The sequence below is a fragment of the Diceros bicornis genome, chromosome 13 (genome assembly GCF_020826845.1).
Source record: "Diceros bicornis minor isolate mBicDic1 chromosome 13, mDicBic1.mat.cur, whole genome shotgun sequence".
Classification (NCBI taxonomy): Eukaryota; Metazoa; Chordata; class Mammalia; order Perissodactyla; family Rhinocerotidae; genus Diceros; species Diceros bicornis.
In genome coordinates, this window is record NC_080752.1 from 29,992,818 (window position 1) to 30,011,482 (window position 18,665).

At 59.7% G+C, this 18,665-nt stretch overlaps 1 protein-coding gene across 2 annotated transcripts in view; it reads right to left on the bottom strand.

Moving 5' to 3' along the window:
- Positions 1-18,665, bottom strand: part of CASZ1 (castor zinc finger 1) — a 149,196-nt gene that overhangs the window by 12,776 nt on the left and 117,755 nt on the right. For both annotated transcript variants that reach the window (XM_058552872.1, XM_058552870.1), the window contains 9 exons: positions 13,877-14,365; positions 9,746-10,580; positions 8,631-8,699; positions 6,926-7,016; positions 5,967-6,131; positions 4,746-4,918; positions 3,631-4,478; positions 1,078-1,213; positions 780-843 (listed from right to left, as the gene is read on the bottom strand). In XM_058552872.1, coding sequence (XP_058408855.1) covers positions 780-843; positions 1,078-1,213; positions 3,631-4,478; positions 4,746-4,918; positions 5,967-6,131; positions 6,926-7,016; positions 8,631-8,699; positions 9,746-10,580; positions 13,877-14,365 — 2,870 coding nt within the window. The remainder of the gene's footprint in view (positions 1-779; positions 844-1,077; positions 1,214-3,630; positions 4,479-4,745; positions 4,919-5,966; positions 6,132-6,925; positions 7,017-8,630; positions 8,700-9,745; positions 10,581-13,876; positions 14,366-18,665) is intronic.

Genomic DNA, 18,665 nt, shown 5'->3' on the forward strand with positions numbered 1-18,665 from the left:
GCCCACAAGGGTGTGGGGCTCCGACTGCAAGGAAGGAGGGGGTGCAGGGGGCAGTGACCCAAGAAGGGAAAAGAGGAGCAGGAGAGAAAGCAGGGGAAGGAGGGAAGGTGGAGGTCATGGGCGCCCGGGCGGAAGCCAGTGGGTGGCTCCTTCCCTGCCAAGGGCCCAGCGGGACCCCCACCCCGTGAGGTCCGGCCCAGGCCCAGGCCCCTCCTCGGCAGTCACTTGTGTACAGTAACCAAATTAATCTTGCTGTAGTCAAATTTATCATATGAAGGGGGAAAATATATTTGAGATGATGTATAATTTACAAAGACCTTGCATTATTTAAAATAAATATTCTGGAGCGACCTCTGCGGAAGGCGTCCGAGACCATTACTCACCCCGAAAAGTGGAAATTGATGCTTTGCTCCCACTTTAGTCCCCCTCCCTCACCCCTTTTTAAACAAACAAAAAATATATAAAATAAATAAATAAAATTAATAACTAAGAGCAAAAGAAGTTAAAGGGCTCTGGAAAAGCTTTTGGAGCCCTCCATCTGAAGGGAAAAAAAGGATGTCAGAGGCTGGAATATATTTCTTCAGCCAGTTCATTAAATTAATTTGTAAGCAGTGGCTCTGAAATTATATCCGATGAAAAATGGCCTCAAAATTTAAATGGTACAAACTCATCTTATTAGAGGCAAAACATTAAAAAACAAACACATCCCCCCCACCCCCCAGCACAGCTTTAATTTCTCTGGGTGGGGGAATGGGAGGCGTGTGATGGATGGTTCTTACCTTATTCATAAGCGAGGATAAAAGAGATGAATTTGCCGGGACTGCGTGGCCATTTGATTCATTACTGGAACACACAAACCGAGGGGCTTTAGCTCAGATGTACGTGGGACTGAGCCCAGAGACTGGTCCCACCCAGCCCATCCCCGGGGCTCCAGCCCGCTTGCTACATCTGCCTGGACAGGATGACCCCTGGCCGGGAGGGGTTGGCCCCTGGCCCCTGTGGGGTCTGGCTCTGAGGGTGCTGTACCCAGAGCCTCCTGCAGGAGGGCAGAGCTGGGAGGCCCCGGCCTCGCCTCACCTGGGCTCCTTCACAGTCAGGTCTAAACTGCGGTCCTGGGAGGCCTCGTGGGGACCTGGGGCGCCAGCGTTCTCACCGGGCTCCTGCTTCACGGGAGCTGGGGGGAACCTGGCGGGGGTGGCCTGCTGCCCGTTTCCTACAGGGGAGGGGAGGGAAGATGGTGTTAGAGGGGCTGAGGCCTTCATATGGGCACAAACCGGAACCCCCTGAAGGGAGGCAGTGGGCCGGGTGGGCTGGGGCCCCGGGGGCGCCCTGCCTGCTGGTCAGCGATTCTCCCCGCTGACATGATCGCTTGTGACGCTCACCCCTGTGTGGCAATTCTTCAAGTGATAATTATTGCAAAATTATGTCAAAGTTGTCCTGGCTCAGGGCCTCCTGGAGGAGAAGGGCGGGAGGCTGGGGAGGGGGCTGGGACGGGGGTGGGGGCCCTTCATTTTCTCCACCGACTGTCACAGTCAATTTGTGGGGCTGCCGCTTAGGCTTTTATTAAAGACTCTGTTAATGCTGAGGGAAAGTGGCAGATCTAGACTGGGAGCTGCGCCCCCTCCGCAGGTCCCTGTCCCACTGTTGCCGGGGCGACGGCCCTGCCTTCTACTGAGCATGCCTAGGAGGGGCATCTGCTGTATCAGAGCTATGGAAGCTGACAGCCAATCAGAGCGGTTCAAACTATGTGACCTCGCCCGCCCGTCAACCTGTCCAGGGCAGGGATACAAGGCCTGCCTGTCGAGGCTGGGCTGGACCAGCTCTGGGTGGGAGCTGGTGGGGTATGGGTGTGTGGGGAAGGCTGGAGCTGGGCGGGCGGAGGATTTGGGAGCCAAGCAGAGCAGGGGCAAAAGAAGTTGCTGACAGGAACATGTCCACCGAGGCTTTCTCCACAATCCCCAAGTGACTGAAATATTAATCTGCCCCAAGGCGCTGCAGCTGACAGAGCTGCTTCACAGACAGCAAGTGGCATTTTATTAAAAAATAAAAGAAAACGGCCCCCTCCTCTTTGCTTGACCTTTCTTTTGGGGGAAGGAGATTTTTCTAATGAAAAGCAAGTACTTGACAGTCTGGCCATCAGGCCCAGTGGGGCCCTGCAGGGGGGCCCACCCCAGCCTGCACGCACCTGGCCAGAGGGGCGTGGCCATGGGCAGCCCTGCTGTCCCTCCCACTCTTGCAATGGAAGGTGGGTCAGTCCAAGCTGCCAGCTGACAGGAGTGTCCCACTGGGGACATGATAGTTTTCAGGACTCAGAGCCCACATTCCAGTAGCCCCCAAAGTCACTTGCCCAAGGTCCCCAGGGATACAAGGCCCAGTCCCACTGCCAAGCACTGGCAGCCCTCGGGGAGGTGTGGGCAGAGCCCTGGGCTGGGCCGCAGGGACCCTCAGTCTTGGCTGGTCTCGAGACAGTCCCTCAGGGGAGCAGGTGCGTGGGTTCAGGAGCCAGACTGCCGAGGTCCGAGTCTCGACTTGGCCACCTCCTAGCTATGTGCCCAGGGACAGACTGCTAGCTCCACGAGGCAGGACTTTTGTCTGTCTTCTTCCCTGCCATGTCCCCAGCACCGGCTGGGTGCCTGGCTTTCAGCAAGCACCAGAGGCTGTCGAACAAATGAAGGATGGGAGCCACATCCCAGATCTGAGCCAAACTCTTCTCAAGGATTTGACTAATGCTAATTAATTACCCGGATTGGGAGTACAGAGTGGGAGGAGCGAGGTATACAGAAAAGCCAAAAAACGCCAGAGAAAAACAGTAGAAAAAAATTAAAAAGAGCAGAAATCTTGAGCGAAAGGAGAACTACTCTCCCAGTGAGCCAGAGGGCAGACAGACATGATCTTGTGGCTCTGGCCCACGCCGTCCAACATGGCAGCCACTGGCCAGGTGGGGCTAAAGTTAAAGAAATTCCAGTTGAAATCCAGTTCCTCCGTCACACTAGCCAGTTTCAAACACTCAACAGCCGCATGTGACTAGTAGCTACCATACAGGACAGTGCAGAATAGAACACTTCCGGTGTCTCGGAAAGTTCCACCAGACAGCAATGATTGAGAGGGAAAGCATGGGAAGGACGACCTCGGCCTGAAGGGCTGGCCAGGCATGAATCTCCCTGAAGTGTGGCCACCCCACCTCTGGGCTGGACTCATGTCCCCCTCCAGGTCACCTGTGAGAAGCCCTAGGGAAAACTGGGGCTCTAGGACTGCTCCCATCAGGGGCTGGACTTCTGACGTGGCAGGTGAGGAGAGGGGGTGGGGTGGGGATCGGTGGGGGTTGGGTAGCAGTTGCCCCGGGGTGCACAGGCACCCCATGAGGCCAGGATTATTGCCCCCACTTCACAGATGAGGAAACTGAAGCAAGAGCTGCCTGGGGTGGGCAGGCCGGAATGAGGGGCCCCAAACAGGAAATAAAAAGAATGGAGGCAGAGACCAGGAAAAGAGGTGGGGCCGGGGGCAGGAGACTTGGGTGCAGGGAGTAAAAGGATGCCTTTTCCAAACACCCCCACTCTGTTCTGCAACCTGAGGCCAGGGAGCTCCCAGTCCATAAGTGCTGGTTTCCTGCGCAGGGCCCAGCCTGCTCACCTGTGTCAAAGGTGGCAGAGGGCTTGAGGGCAGCCGCGGCCAGCCTGGCCATCATGGGCGAGATGAGGCCCTTGCTTGCAGAGATCCTCTCCATGATGGAGGCGGGTGGCACCGGGACAGAGGTGGCAGCCGCCGGGGCGGAGTCACCAGCTCCCGAGGCAGCCAGAGCGGGCATGTCAGGGGTTGCCGAGGCTGCTGCCCCAGACGACATGGCCCCCATGAGGCCGGGGGCGCCCACAGGCAGGGAGGCGCTCCCCCGGCCTGGAAGGATGGGGAAGTAGGGCGCAGCAGAGGGCAGCCCGGAGTTGGAGAGGGCCAGCGCCAGGGGGATGGAGCTGGGCAGGCCCTGGGACAGCAGCCCCGAGATCTTGCTGTTGGGAGGCTTAGTGGCACTGGGCACGGCCTCGGCAGGGGCAGGGGCGGTGGCGGTGGCCAGGGAGGCGGAGGACTGCTGGCTGGTGGGGGAGGCGCTCAGGCTGGAGTTCTTGCTGCTCAGGGCAGAGAAGTCGACCAGGTCGTCGTTGCTTGACTCCTCGTGCTCCGTGTCCTTGGTGCCCAGCAGCGAGGGCGGCAGCCCCAGCACACCCGAGGAGCGGATGTGGCGCCGCTCGTGCTTGCGCTTGTGCGAGGTCATCTGGCTGGTGGAGGTGAAGGTGAAGCCGCAGCCGGCGCGGATGCAGTGGAAGTGGTTGGTGGCCTTGCTGTACACGCAGCCCTCATACTTGCACTCCTCGTACTTGTAGAACTTCTTGAAGCCGTCCTTGGCGTAGGCGTCGTCCTTGATGTGGTAGCTCTTGTGCTTCTCGATGTCACACTTGTTCTTGAAGGTGAATGTGCAGCCAGGGCGCCTGGATGGGACATTGGGAGCCTGTCATGGGGCCTCGTGGAGCCAGGAGGAGGCCCTGCCCTGCTCCTACCGCGGCCCTGGGAGGGAGGGGCCTTCAGATGGAAGACCAGGCCAGACACTAGGGCAGGACCTCTGAGTATCCCTCCACTCCTGTTCCTACTCCCTTGAAGAGGCGGGCCCTGAGCCATCCCATGTCCCACGGGCCTGGCTCCCTGCCTTCCGGACCTCCCCCAGGCCAGGGAGCTTCCCTGGCAGGCCCCCCGCTCACCTGCAGTGGAAGTGCGTGGTCTTCTGCCCGTAGAACTGGCAGTCAGTCGTGCCGCAGTCCTCGGTGGCGCGGAAGCGCTGGAAGCCGTCGTTGATGAGCTGCGTGTTCTTCTTGTGGAAGTTCTCGTGGGTCATCACGTCTGACGTGCTCGTGTACACCTTGTTACAGCCCACCTGCAGGCCAGAACACTGGTCAGGGGAACCGAGGCCAGGCACCCTTGGGCCGAGCAAGGTCAGAGTGGCTGTCCTGTTGGGTGCAGCTGTGGCTGCAGGGCCTCAGGCCACTGACCTCCCCGCTCAGGAAGCTTCGGCACCTGTAAATATTCAACTGGGGGAGGCGAGAAGGTTAACACGGGAACGGCAGGAGAAAACCGCTAACAACCCCTCAGGCCCCCAGGGCCTGGCCCTGCTTGTGCTGAGGGTAGAGTTGTCTTCAGGACCCTGGACCCTTGCTGGCACAGACGTGGGAGTCTGTCCTGAGGAGGTGAGTTTGGGGTCCCAATCTGTGGCACTACCTCTAAAGCCCCCGGGGGTGGGCAGGGCTGGACCCTGGGGCCTGGTGGTCACCTTTAGCCCAAGGACTCATTTAGTGGACGGCTCCTGGCACCCGGCCCTCCCCACCCCATCCCAGCTGGGCCAAGGCAGGCAACGTTGCCATATTGAGTAAAAACCAGTGGAATCTGAACACTCTTGAAGGCAGTGCCGTGCCAGCGTCTGCACCATCTCAGAGCCCAGAGAGTGAGCCCCCCTCTCCTCCTGGCCCAGGTTGTTCCACAGAGGCCATAACAACCCCCTGACAAATACTGGGGGAGGCGCAGCGGCTGCTATTTGCAACCCAAAGTCGCTCCCCCTGGTCCTGACACCTTGAAAAAGCCCAGACTCTGCGTGGCATTAAAACAAAGAATTAAACAAAAACCTCCTCAGGAACCATTTGCAATGCTGCTCTTGGTGTTAAAGCCTGAAAAATGTCGTTCTGTATAAACAGCTCACTGAATTTCACCCACACCAAGTATGGCCATGAGGAAGGCCCCGCCCTGGCCCACCAGACACTGCCCAAGCCTCAGCCCCCAGGACTCTCCACTCGCCTGCCACCCCTGTCCTGGGACAGGAGAAGGGGAGGCTCCTTGTCAACGAGGGCCCCTGCCCCCAGGGCAGCCCTGCCTCTAGGTGTGGGGCGGGGCGGGGCAGGGCACACGAGGCGTGGCAGGGGTGGGGCGGGCACCTGCATGCAGTGGTAGTGGGTGCTCTTCCCGTTGAGGTGGCAGCCGTGGTAGTAGACGCTGCAGTCGTCCAGGGGGCTGAAGCGCATGAAGCCGTGCTGCAGGGAGTTGTCACGCTTCTTGTGCATGTTGTAGTGCCGGATCACGTCCTGCTTGCTCGTGAACCTCTGCGGGAGAGTGCAGGTTGGCAGGAGCCTGGGCCTGCCCATATGACAAGAGCACTGGCCCCAGGGCCCTCAGGTCTCCCTATAGATAACCCTGTTTGGGGTCGAGGCAGCCCAGACTGCCCCAAGACCAGTACACCGGACCTGGAGGGAACAATTCCAAAGGTTCCAGAACCACAGGCCCTTCCCTGACATCCCCCCTGGGCTCCTAAGAGTCATGCCCAGGAGCAGAGAAGATGAATCAGGCCAGGCCTTTAAGGTAGGGACTCTGACGGGTGACAACTCATTTTGCCCAATGCCACCTCGGGCTATGCTAGGCTGGGCTCCCTGGCGGGACAGAGGGAGCAGCCCCTGTGCAGACTGCCCGCACTCCCGCCTCATTCACTAGCTCTGCTCTCACCAGCGGGTGGCTCTGAACATAGGTGACAACTGTCCAGACCTCGATGTTATTATCATCTATAAAATGGGGCAGTGACACCAACCTCACAGGCCACCGGGAAGAGTCAATTAGATAACGCACCTCGACTGTCTGGCACAGTCCCTGGTGCATGGTCGACTCTCAATGAATGGGAGCTCGAATTATTATCCCTGGGATGCAGATGGCTCCAGATCCTATTAGATGCCTTGTGGGCAGGAATCTGGGAGCATGGACAGACTGGCAGTCTTTCTGGGCTCTCTGCCTGCTGGAGGTAAATTCAGGTGGACCGAGGAGAACTGAGCACCCCCTCCCACTCCGAGAGGCGCCTCCGCCACTGTGCTGGCAGCCAGGAGCAGAGCAGTGGCCCGTGCGGCCGTACCTGGTAGTTACACTCGGGGTCGAGGCAGTGGTAGTGCTCGCGGTACTGGTAGGCGCAGTGGATGTGGCCACAGTGCTGACTGCCCGAGAACCTGCAGAGAGGAGGGGTGGGCTCAGGCCTCTCTGGGTGCCGGTCCCAGGGAGGACTCCTAAAGGGCCCTCAGCCTGAGCAGCCGAGAAGAGTCTGTGCCCACGCCTCAGAAAAGTGCTTCTGCAGTCCTAGGGGCCCTGGGCCCTGTGTGGGGATGTGGAGGCACAGAGGTGGTCTGCGAGAGTGAAGCAGTAGAGGTCTAAGAAGGCCAGGGCAAGTGATTGGGCCCATCGAGAACCCTAGACACGCTGAGCTGCAGACCCACTCCGTCTGCCCTGGGAGTCCATCCGTCCAGGGAGTGAGCGCCAGGTGAGGCATGGCGACCTGGCAGCAACGTGGGGAGGAAGAAGCTGGCGCAAGCCAAAAGGCAGAGCAGAGACAGGGAAGAGACATGGGAGGGGAGGGGACGAGACGGCGAAGGCAGGAGCCCCCACGATAGCCCAACTGCCTTTTCCGCAGGTGCTGCTCGCCTGCCCCCGACCCAGTGCTGGGCCAGGTGCTGGGGACCCTGGCTGGGCCGGCCCAGGGCTCTGCTGCTGAGAGGTGTTAAAGGGCTCTCTCTGTCCTGGGCTTTCCTGACACTTGAAACAGTCCAGAGTTATGAATTTTTAAAGCACAGCATCTGTTTGGCTTCCCATGGCAGGGAGAGCACTCTCCAGCCAACTCCACAGCCAGGAGCCCGTGCTGCCTGGCTGCTGCCCCCCTCCCAGAAAACCTCATGCCTTCTCCAGGCCCCGAGGCTGCTGGGATGTGGTTCTCCCAGCCTCGGTGATGGCCACCCTGGGGAGGCCACTGTGTGGAGAGCACGCTATGACGACTGTGGAGAAGAAGGTGGCGGGCTCAGCCCACCTGCCCTGCCAAGGATGGCATGAGATTGCGGGAGGGCGTGAGAGAAAACCCCTCTTGTAAGGAGAAGAGCCACTTGCAAATAAATATTGAAGCTGAAACTGCCAAAAGGGCCATCTGCTGAGGCACTAATAATAATGATAATAATAATAATAATAAAGAGAGCAGAGCAAAGCTGAAAAGACAGAGAGAGACAAGGGAGGTGGAGACAGAGAGGGACAGGAAGAACCTGGAAGATCAGCAGAAAGACAGATGCTGGGGCACGGCCCCTGCCATGCACTGCCCCCCCAGGCGCTGGCAGCCAGGGGCCTGATTTGGGGGAATCTGTTGAGGTGAAGCTTCTTTACCTGCCAATCCCGCTGCCTCAAGGATGTAAAGGGGCAGGTCTGGAGTCAGGTGGTGAGGGTCTAGGCCCGGCCTAGGGGGCAGGCTGAGGCCACACCAGAGAGGACAACTACTCTTTTCAGCCCAACATTCCACAGTGGCCCACACCCCACCCAGGGCTCTGTGTGAGCTGGGAAGGGGGGCTCTGCCATCAGGCCCCTTGGGGTACCCCGGCCCTGCCAAGGGTACAGCTGCTTGACGGTATGCGGCCCAGACCACATCAAGGCGGGGCGCAGAGACAGGGCAGAGGGCATGAGTGTGTGGGGGTGGGGAGGCAGCAGGCACTTTGGCATTAGCAGTCAGAGGGACACGTGTCTCGCTGTCCCTAGGCATTCCTGGCGCCACCCCCCTTCTCTCCATGGCAGTCTCCTCCCCAGGGGCCTACCTGGCAATATACTTCTGGTAAATGTTTACGTCTTCGGTGACAGCTGGTTTATCTGTGGGCAATCCATTCCTGGCGAGAGACACACAGGGCACAGCTGATTAGTGGACAGGGGGTGGCCTCATGCCCCAGGAGTGTCTAGGGGCAGCTCCCTGCCCTGGGGCCCTGGCCCTGCCCTCCCTTCTCTGTAGTGCTCTGAGGCACTTAGGGGGGACTGAGAAAGTCCTTTGGCAGAAGGCTGGCACAGGTGCAATTAGCCCAGCTCCAGCAAGGGCAGGGCTGTCTCAAGCTGGCAGGGTTGGAGGCCTCCACCACGGGCACAGGGTTGGCCTAGAGTCCATCTGGGTAGGAAGTCCTGGAAGCTGGGGCCTGGCCCCCATCGCACACCGGGAATCAGGAGGCAGCTGGCTGAGGAGGGGTACCAGGTACCACTGGGGCAGACCCCGGGGGAAGGGGCAAGAGCAGCATCCAGCAAGTGTGGCTGGGTGGTGGGAAGACGCTCCCCCCAATGCCAGAAGGTGGCTCCCTGGATCTGCTGCCAGGTTTCTGGCCCCACCTCCAGGGGGAAGGGCTGTGGGGAAGGGACCCATCCACAGCTCATTTCACCATTGCCTGGGGGTTAGCACTGCGTGTGCCCACCCTCACCCCAGCCTCCTACTTTCTCTTGCTGCCTTCCCCATGGCCTAGGCTCTGAACCCGGGAGCCATGGCCACCAGCTTGGAGCCCAGAACCGCCAACCCAGAGCAGGGCTTCCCAGCCAACCATAAGCCTACATTTGGCCCTCGTGGTAGCAAGCAGGGGAAGCCTGTCACAGGCAAATGGGGGTTACGGTAGTGCCGTGGTATGCATGTTAGCAGATGAGTACATGCACAGAAGTACAGATGTGTGTGAGAGCATGTGCGTGCACAGCAAGATGTGCAGTGTACGGGTCCATGAATTGTGTATGAGTGATTATGCAGACAGAGAAGCAAGTGTGTGTGTGCACGTGTGGTGCACAGTGGATGTGCATGAGGTGTGAGTATGAGTCCACAAGCATGAGCTTCAAAGACAGGGAAGTGGGCCTGGTGGCTACTCCAGTCCCAGGCTCCGGGCTGGCAGGGGGGCGGGGTGCACCTTACTTGACAGTGGAGACGGTCCCCGTGGTGATGGAGTCTGTTTTGGAGAAGGTCGACTTCAGGTACTCGGGCGTGTTGAAGGGCAGGGAGGCAGCTGGCTCGGGGCCTGGCCCGGGGGCGCTGGGAGCACTGGGCACACTGCTGAGGGGTGCAGGAGCCAGGCTGGGGGTGGGCGGAACCTTGGTGGGGCCCGGCTTCTGGATGGCCCGGACGTCGTACTTGGAGGGGCGCCCCACCTTGCCTGTCTTGAAGGCAATGGCCCCACCCATGTCAGGGCTGCCCTCCCCAGGTTTGAAGAGGTGCAGGTACTTGACATTCTCCAGGTCATACTTGGATGGCTTCTTGTAGGTGCTCCCGTTCTGGGGCCGCAGGTTCTCACCCGTCTTCAGTTTCTGGATGAAGAAGTCATACTTGGAGGCACGGGCCACCAGGCCCTGCATGGGGACACTGCTGTGTGATGGCAGGGGCAGGATGGTGGCCTTGGTCTCTAGGTGTGTTGTGCTGCTGGGCAGCCGCAGGCCAGGCAAGGGGCCCACCACCTCCTTGCCTGCCCGCTCCTCGGCCTTGGTGCCGTGGGCCGGCCAGGAGAGCTGTTCGCCGGCCTTGAGCTTGCGGATGTACTCCTCGTACTTGGAGAAACGTGCCCGCTTGCTGAGGGCGTCCTCAGAGGTGGGCAGCACGGAGGAGGTGGCTGCCTCGGGGGTGGAGCCCGCATGCAGCTTCTCGAAGCTGATCTTCCTGGCCAGCTCGTCCCTTGTGTTCTGGTCGTCGTAGCCAAACATGCCAAGGAACTCCGTCATGGTGGAGGCCGCGTAGTCCCGCAGGGAGGAGGCCTCTCCTACAGCAGGAAGGAGAGGTGCAGTCAGCCCTGGGACGAAGCAGGGTAGCCAAGGGACAGGAGCCACCCCCTCCCCCTAGGAGCCCCTGCTCATACAAGAAGGGGGCTAGTTGGGGGAGGGGGCGGAGCGGGACATGATCTATGGACATTTGGCTCACTTGTTAGGTTTTATGACTCTTAAATTAATTTGTTTTAAAAAAAAGTAATTAATACTGGGGTAAAATAAAACGAGTTCATCAATGCCAGGAAAATCAATTTCCTAAATGTTCTGGCCGATGGCTTTTCAGTACATTAAACAAAGTTTCATAAATGTCTCCACTCTCTCGCCTTGGCCTAATATGAAAGAGAAGTCATATTACTGGAAGTAAGGCCAGATCCCAACCTGCCTCCCAGGGGCGGGGTGAGAAAAGAGGTTCGGGGACAGGTAGGGATGTGGGCCAGTGGCTGGGCAGTCAGGAGGGACCCCAGGGGCCGAGGGAGTCACTGGCTGAGCCTGCCTGCAGGACGCCCCCCAAGACTGCCCCAAGCCCCCCCAGGACCTGTCCTTCTAGCCTCCTGCCAGCCTCCCAGGTGGCTAATGGTCCCAAACAACAGGGCTGAGAGGGCAGAGACCCTGCCAGTGTGTTTGCTCAGACTCACTCAGGAACCCCCACCCCAGCCAAGATTTATATCGTGGAGAGTCCTTCAAACCTCCCCTGTCATCCTCCGCTCACTAGTGCTCATGCACAAGGGTGGACCACCCCGAGGAGAGCCATGGCCGGAGAGGTTGGCTGACCTAGGCCTAGGGCAGCGGGCTGAGAGCAGCCCATCTATGAGCCTGTCTGTGCCCAGGAGTGGGCACACTGAGAACCCTGGAGCAACCTCCCCACAGGGACATGCGCACACGCACACTCACACTCAAACTCACATCCCTAGCTACCTTCCAACTCTACAGACACACACATGTACACAAACCACCCCAAACCCCACACCCAGCTCCCCAAGATGAGTCTCAGGATGGTGGAAGGCAGGTGATCCCATTCTGCCTGGGGTTTTCCCCTGGAGACACATCTCCTTCCACACACGACCTCCCACCACAGCAGATGTGTGACTCCCCAGTGCACACGAGCACACTCATTCCTGTGCAGAACACTCGAGGAACACCTGCTGTGTGCCACACCCTGAATCAGAGGTGGGTGCACACAGGAGGGAGACCCACATGGGCCCCAGCGGACACGCATGTTCTCTCCACTTGTGTCTGAGCCGGTGCACCTGGGCACACTTGGAGCGGCAGGACCCCAGGCTGGGAGTCCTGACAGCACAGCCAGAGGAAGGCATGGCCGAAGAAGGGGTGGAGGCCTAGGATCCCATCAGGGCTGCAGATGGGGGGTCTCCTCCCGACCCCCACCCCAACCTGCCATGTCTGGGATTCTCAGACCACACCTGGAGGCAGTCTGATTGATAGAGCAGGGCTGGGCTTGTGCACAAAACAAAACCCAGCAGGATATGGAAAGCGAGGCTCTGAGCTCCTGGGGAGAGAGGGAGAAGAGCAGTCCTGGAGGGCCTAGGACCCCACTAGGTGAGAAAAGGACAGTCACAGTCACGGGAAGCACCTGGCACCCAAGGTGGACAGAGTGACTTCAGGAGCCCACAGACAGCTGTTCCCCTGGGGCAGGGTGGCCGGTGGGCCACTGTCCTGACCTCAAGCTATGAGTAGTTGGGGGCCCAGTCTGGGAGGAGTGGGCTCTGGCTGCGGGATTCAGTTGCTCAGGGACCAGGGAAAAGGGCTAAAAATAGCTGGAGGCAGCTGAGCCCTCACTATATATGGCAGAGAAACAGAAGGCTTTGAAGGGCAGGCGGCTAAGAGCAGGGAGGGGGCTAGGCAGGGGTCCCGGGGGCAGCCCACAGGCCTGCCTTTCCGAACCCCAGGGACCAGAGAAGGTGGCCTGGGGGCTAAGCCCAGGGTGGGTAGCGAGGGCTTCAGCTGGCTCTCTCCAGCGCCCAGGGCTGAGCAGGCAGCCCCAGGTGTGAGACTGCGGTCCCACTGGGCCTCAAACCAGAGGGGCGAGGCCTGGGGCCACAAGGCCACTGGCAGCTGCAGCCCTGCCTCCTGTCATCCCAGCTCTCCACTCCCCCGGGAAGAGGAGCAGGAGCAGTGGGCAGAGTTGGGCATGGGAGGGGCTGGGGCGCTGAAGGGAAAGCGGCCCTTGTCCCTGTCCCTCCTTCTCCTCAGGCCCAGCACAATCACCTTGTGTCTGGGAACGGCAAGGGCTTTTCCTATCAGAGGAAACTGAAGGTCACGCTTTTCCTCATTGATCTTGCAATGTTTGTTAATTACTCTGTCACTGATGTGGCGAAGGATAATTAAACAGCTCTGTTTATATCTTATATGCATAATTATGTGGCTGCGCAGGGCTCCCCGCGCAGGGAGGAGATGCGCCCCTCACTGCAGGGGGAAGGGGATAGGGGAGCAGGCAGGGGAGGCTCAGGGCACCAGGCACAGGCTTGGGAAGGAGGCTGGGGAGCTGGAGAAAAGACCCCAGACCCACGGTGCCAGTCCTAGTGGTGGTGACCCCCTCCCACCTGAAACTCCAGGCCCTCCTTCCCTGGAGCCGCAGGAGCTTGGGGCTGCTCTGAGTCGTAAGGACAAGGAGACACCAGAAAAGCCAGGCCTTAGCCATCTCGTGGGAAAGAGATCAGCCAGAGGACAGCGTCTGGGGCAGGTGTGTGTAATGGGATATGCAGGCCACGCTGGGCCATCCTCGTGGCCCTGTGCCTCACCCCCAAGCCTGCCTAGGAGCGCCAGTATCCCTGGGAAGGAGAAGGCAGGGGCGGTGAGACCGTCGGAGGGTAGAGAACAGGCCTGTCTTAGAGCTTCTTGGAGGAACCTCCTCGAGAAACAGCCTTCACAGACAACGAGCTCATGTGGTTCATGACGCTGACCGCTGTTCCCCGCACCCACGTCTAGGGACCGCGTCCCTCAACAGGCTCCTCCCCACGCAGGTGTGTGCAGTCATCCATCCACCCACTCTGTCTGACTCTCGCTGCCTGAAGACTCGCTGTGTGTTCAGCAGCCCCTGTAGCCTTGCTCACAAACACGGGCAGCTGCCTTCCCAGGCCCTTCCCTTCTCACTCCTGCCCAACCAGTCTCCTCCATTCTAGTCACTACCTTGGCCCCAGCCTACCCCTCTGGGGGTCCTCACAAGATCTGCATGAAGTGCCAATATCTGGAGCAGGTTGGAGGGAAGCAAGCTGGCGTGTTCGGGGACACGCCACATCTTCCCTGCTGGGCCTCCCCACGGGGTTATGTCACCCACCTGAAGCCTGCTTGGCGCTGGGGCCGCTGTCATCCTTGGAGGCTGCCCCATCTGAGTCCTTCTCCGCCACGACGCTGCTGTCCTTGGAGGGCTCTTCGCCGGGGTCTTCCTCATCACTGCAGCCCTGGGGCTGCACCATGTAGACGCCCTCGGGCGGCAGCTCCAGGCCCTCTCGGGCAATCCGCCCCCACACGGGCATGGGCGCCAGCTCCTCGCTGTACTCCCCGTTGACCCACTTCTCGATCACCGCCCGCCTCTTGTCTTCCTCGCTTCGGGGGGCCCGGGCACCCCCCACCTCGGGGTCACTGCGTTCTTTGTCCCGGAGCCGAAGCAGGCCACCCTCAGTGTGGGGGCCAGTCTCCGCTCCCTTCTCCACCACCACCTGGCGGCTCAGCTTGGCACAGATGGCATTGAGCTTCAGGCCGCCTTTGCGCTTGGCTGCCATCGAGGGCTTGCCTGCGGGCGGGTCGGTGCACCGGGAGCCTTCAGCTGCAGAGATGGAGAGAGAGGTGAGAGGCGTGCATGCCAGGCATGGCCACCCGCCTCAACGGCCAGGGTGGAGGCTCTGCCCCCACATCCCCCAAGCCAAAGGTCTTCCCAATCACGGTTCCATCACACTGCCCTGAGAGTGCCTGGCACACGTTTGTCCCCCTCACTAGACTGTGAGCTCCAGCGGGCTGAGCTCACCCATTGCTCTATCCTTAGAGCCTGGCACCAAGCTGGGCACATACTAGGTGGTTCAAGAAATATTTTGTAAATGAACAAATACATGAATGAACGAATGACTTCAAACACAAGGGGCAGTCTTCTTCCCAGCACCTGGTTCCTGGAAGCATTTCCTACACTTGTGTGTCTCTAGATACCTCCTCTGAGAGGCAGGCCAGCCGTGCCCTAGTATAAAGGAGGCAGGGTGCCCTTTGACACGCAAGGACACTGAGGCATGCAGGCTGAGGAGCTGGTGGTAGGCCAAAGCTGGCCAGTGCCAGGGGCCTGACTCCACTTGTAAGCATCCACCCCACACACCGCCTGCCGGGGAGGAGACAGCCAAGAGCCAGAGAGCAGCCCGTGCCAACCTCTTCCCTTACGGTCCTGCAGCACTTGGCTGGCACCCTTCTCCACCTGACATCTCATCCCTGGCAGCTCCTCCCCCACCCACAGAGGCCTGGTCCCAGGGCCCCACCTGACTCTAGCCTCTGCTCACTGGAGAGCCCCGAGATCACCTCCTTTTCTCCAGTCACTCGGGCCCCCTGAAGGTCTCCATTTTCCCTTGTCAGGGTCCACCCCAACCCTTTCACAGACGCTTTCTTGGCTCCTCTGGCCATTTTCCTATCACTTCCCCCCTTTGCCCAAGCCTCCAACAGGCTGTCCCAGGGCAGAGCTCCTCACAGCCCCTCTGAGGGCCACCTGTCTCTGTCCAAGGACCTCACTCTGCCTCGGCCAGCTCCTGCAGCCTTGAAAGGCCTGGCCGGTCCTGGGAAGCCCACTTTCCAGCCCTGAGAAGCCGCAGCTGGAACAGGTCAGGATTCCTCAGATCCCCGAGGGAAAGCCAGAAGCTGCAGTTGCAGTGCCTAATCCCTGAACACGACAGCCCGACACAAACAGCCAGAAACTCTAACTTGGCGGCCTGGGTGCTAGCCACCTCGCCCAGGGCTGCTGAGCAGGCGCCTAGGGTCCTGGGGGCATACGGCAAGCCCACTCACCATACAGCCTCGGACCTGCCACAAAGACCAACAAGAGTGGACACACATACACATACTTATTTGCATATCTGTCTGTCCATCTGTCCATCCACCCATCCATTTTCTTACCGTGTGCCAGACCCTGTGGTGGAGGCAGGGACAGGGTGGTGCCACGGCAGACACAGTCTCGGCTCACACTCACTGCACAGAGAGCCCCTTTGAGGCTTCTCGATGGCAGGGCTCCCTCACGTGTGGAGTGGGCATGTCTAAGTCTCCACATGGGTTAAAAGGCTAAGTGAAGGCAGCGGCTCTGCTCCCACGTCTATGGTCAGAAGAGGCTTCACTATAATGGATCGGTACCCTAAAAAGCCCCACACCTGGAAGCCCACTGAGAGGCACACTCAGACAGGGGTGGCCACACCTGTGCCTGCCCAGGGACCTCATCCCACAAGTAGACTTGACTTATACACATGGATGGTTGTCCCCTGACATAGACAATGCCCCAGCGGCCCCAGATCCTTGCTTTGAAGCCAGCTGCCAGTGTGTATAACCTCACTTGGCCCAGAGGGGCCCAGTGATCCCAGCCAAGCCCAGCCCACTGCCAGAGAAGTGGTTCACTCCAGTCCTCCCAGTCCTGTGGCCCTGGCTCTGCTGGGCCCCATCTGCGCCCAAGCCGGATGCCCACCCTGCCCATGTTTGTCCACGTCTCCAAGTCTGTGCTGCCCACACTCACGTCTCCAAGCACGGACATGGGTTCCTACTCAACGCTCAGCGATGGGGCCCTAATCATACCATCCCACCCAACCTCTGGGCCAGCTGCCAGGCTCCGTGACACCAAGTTTCCTCCAGCAGGCCTATGGGGAGCACGTCTCACCTGGCCCGCTTTGTCCCATGCCCTGGTGGGGAAGGGAAGGGTGGGAATGGGGGAGCCTGCTCTATTTTTACCAGGAGGTAAGCAGCCAAGTGTGTATGGCAGACGGCAAATGAATCTATAAATATTTATCCCAAGGAAGAGGGAAGCAGAAGCTCCCAGGGCTGCACTTGCTGCTGGTGACACCCCCTCCCTGGGCCCCACCCATCCTGGAGCCTCCTGGCACTTGGGCTCACCCAGCCCAGCCCACCCTCTCCTAATCTCGGCTGTGTGCCTGGCTCGGTCCCTCCTGGGCCCCCAGCAGCTGTGATGCAGCTGTGTACCCAGGGCCCACCCCCAGCCCACAAGCCCCTTTGCTCCGCCTACATCCCCTACACCTGCCCTCCAGCTGCTGCTCTGCCCCAGCCCACCTGCCTTCCAGATGTTGTCCTCCCTCTGACTCTACTGCTGGTCCCAGGGGTAGAGACGGAGAAGGCGTGTGGCCTGTGGTGCAGGGCATGAGACAGAGGCAGGCCTTACTCATAAGTGCAAATGCGTGTGAAGCTGGGGCCATGGGTAGGGGGGTGTGTAGGAGCTGAGGTCCGAGTTGCCCATCCGCACACCTTCCGGCCCACCCCATGGGGCCTTTCTCCCCTTACCTTCCATCAGGGCCCTGGGACCTGCAGACTGGCCCCCTCATGGTCTGACCCCAGGCTCCTGTCCATGTAAACATTCCCCTGACTTTCTTCCCTAAAATATAAACGCCGTGGCCAGGCCTCAATGGGAGGAAGCCATCCGTCCCCGGCCCTGTCATTGCCCCTTTCATCTCCTTCCCGCCACCAGCCTGCCCACTGCTCTATTTACACTGGACACTTCCTCTGGGAACAATACTGCCCAGGAGGCAGGCTTGGGCTGGAGGTTGGGAAGGCGAGGGGAGTCCTGTACTGCTTACCCAGGGATGGGCTCCAGAGAGGAGGCGAGGAGTCAGGCAGCCCGACCTGGCCTCTCCCAACCTCCAGCCTCTGGCCCAGTGGCTCTGGACTGGCTGGGGCGAGCCCTGGGAGATGGCACAGCACCATGGTGTGGCCTGGCCTTTGGAGTCAGACAGTTGTCAGCTCATGGCCTGGCTCTGCCCCTCACTAGCTCCAGGCCCTGGGCAGCTTTCTCCCTATGAAAGGGCTGCAGGACTATAAGGTGAGAGGGCACCTGTCTGTGCCAAGCACAGGGCCTGGCAAGCAGGGACCTGGGAACAGCAGCTGAGCCCTAGGAGGGGACAAACAGGAAGTGTCATGCCACTCTGGGCATGAGATCCTAAGACCAGGAAACCTCACCTGGCCCAGAAGAGGTAGGGGGGACAGGAGAGGCCGGAGGGCTGAGCTGGGGGCAGACTGCCTGCTCAGCAACAAATGGACCCTCCCTGGCTCCCAGGGTCTGAACCTTCTATTCCAGGGCTCCAAACTCAACAAGCCCCGTAGCAGGCAGCTCGCATCCCAGAGCTGAGTGCATCCTACTTAGGGTGGAGAAAAGGAGGGGCAAGAACTGGACTGTCCAGGTACCTTTTTAGGCACTGTCTTATGATGCCTCGTAATGGCCCAGTGAAGCAGGGACTATCACCGTCCCATTTGATAGAGGAGGAAACTGATCCTGGAGCCATGAAGACACTCTAGAGCCCGACCTCATGAAGGCTGGGGCTCAGCAAGGGGCCAGCGCCACCATGACGTCCTCATTAAGGCTCCTGGGTGGGCTGTAGGAAGTCCCAAGTCCCTGCGAGGGCTCCTTTCTATCCCTGCCCATCTCCTCCTCACCCCTACTCCCAGCTCCCCTAACACGGAGCCCCCTAAAGTGTTAACTGTGATGAGTAAAACGGTGCAGCAGATTGCTACAATAAATAATTTACTGATATTTATAAATATTCAAATCAGCCAGCTTCAGAAATCGAATGAAGGGAAGGCCTCGGGAGAAGGGGCCCGCTATGGCAGGAATCTCATCACTGCCTCCAAAGGCTGGGGAAGGCCAGGGCTCCTGCCAGTTCTGGGGGAAAAAGGGGGGCTCCTAGCTGCACCTGGGCCCCTCGCCCCTGATCTCTGAGGACTAAGGGCTTGGGAGTGGCTGGAATGGCTCCACCTCTTGGCCTGATCAGGGCCAGGCCCTCCCTTGCCCTGGGCAGCCTGGGCTCAAAGGGACCAGAGGCTCCAGTGCCCATCGCACACTGCCAGTGTCTCAGAGTTGCTAGTCCTGTCTTGGGGGGGGTGGGGGCAGT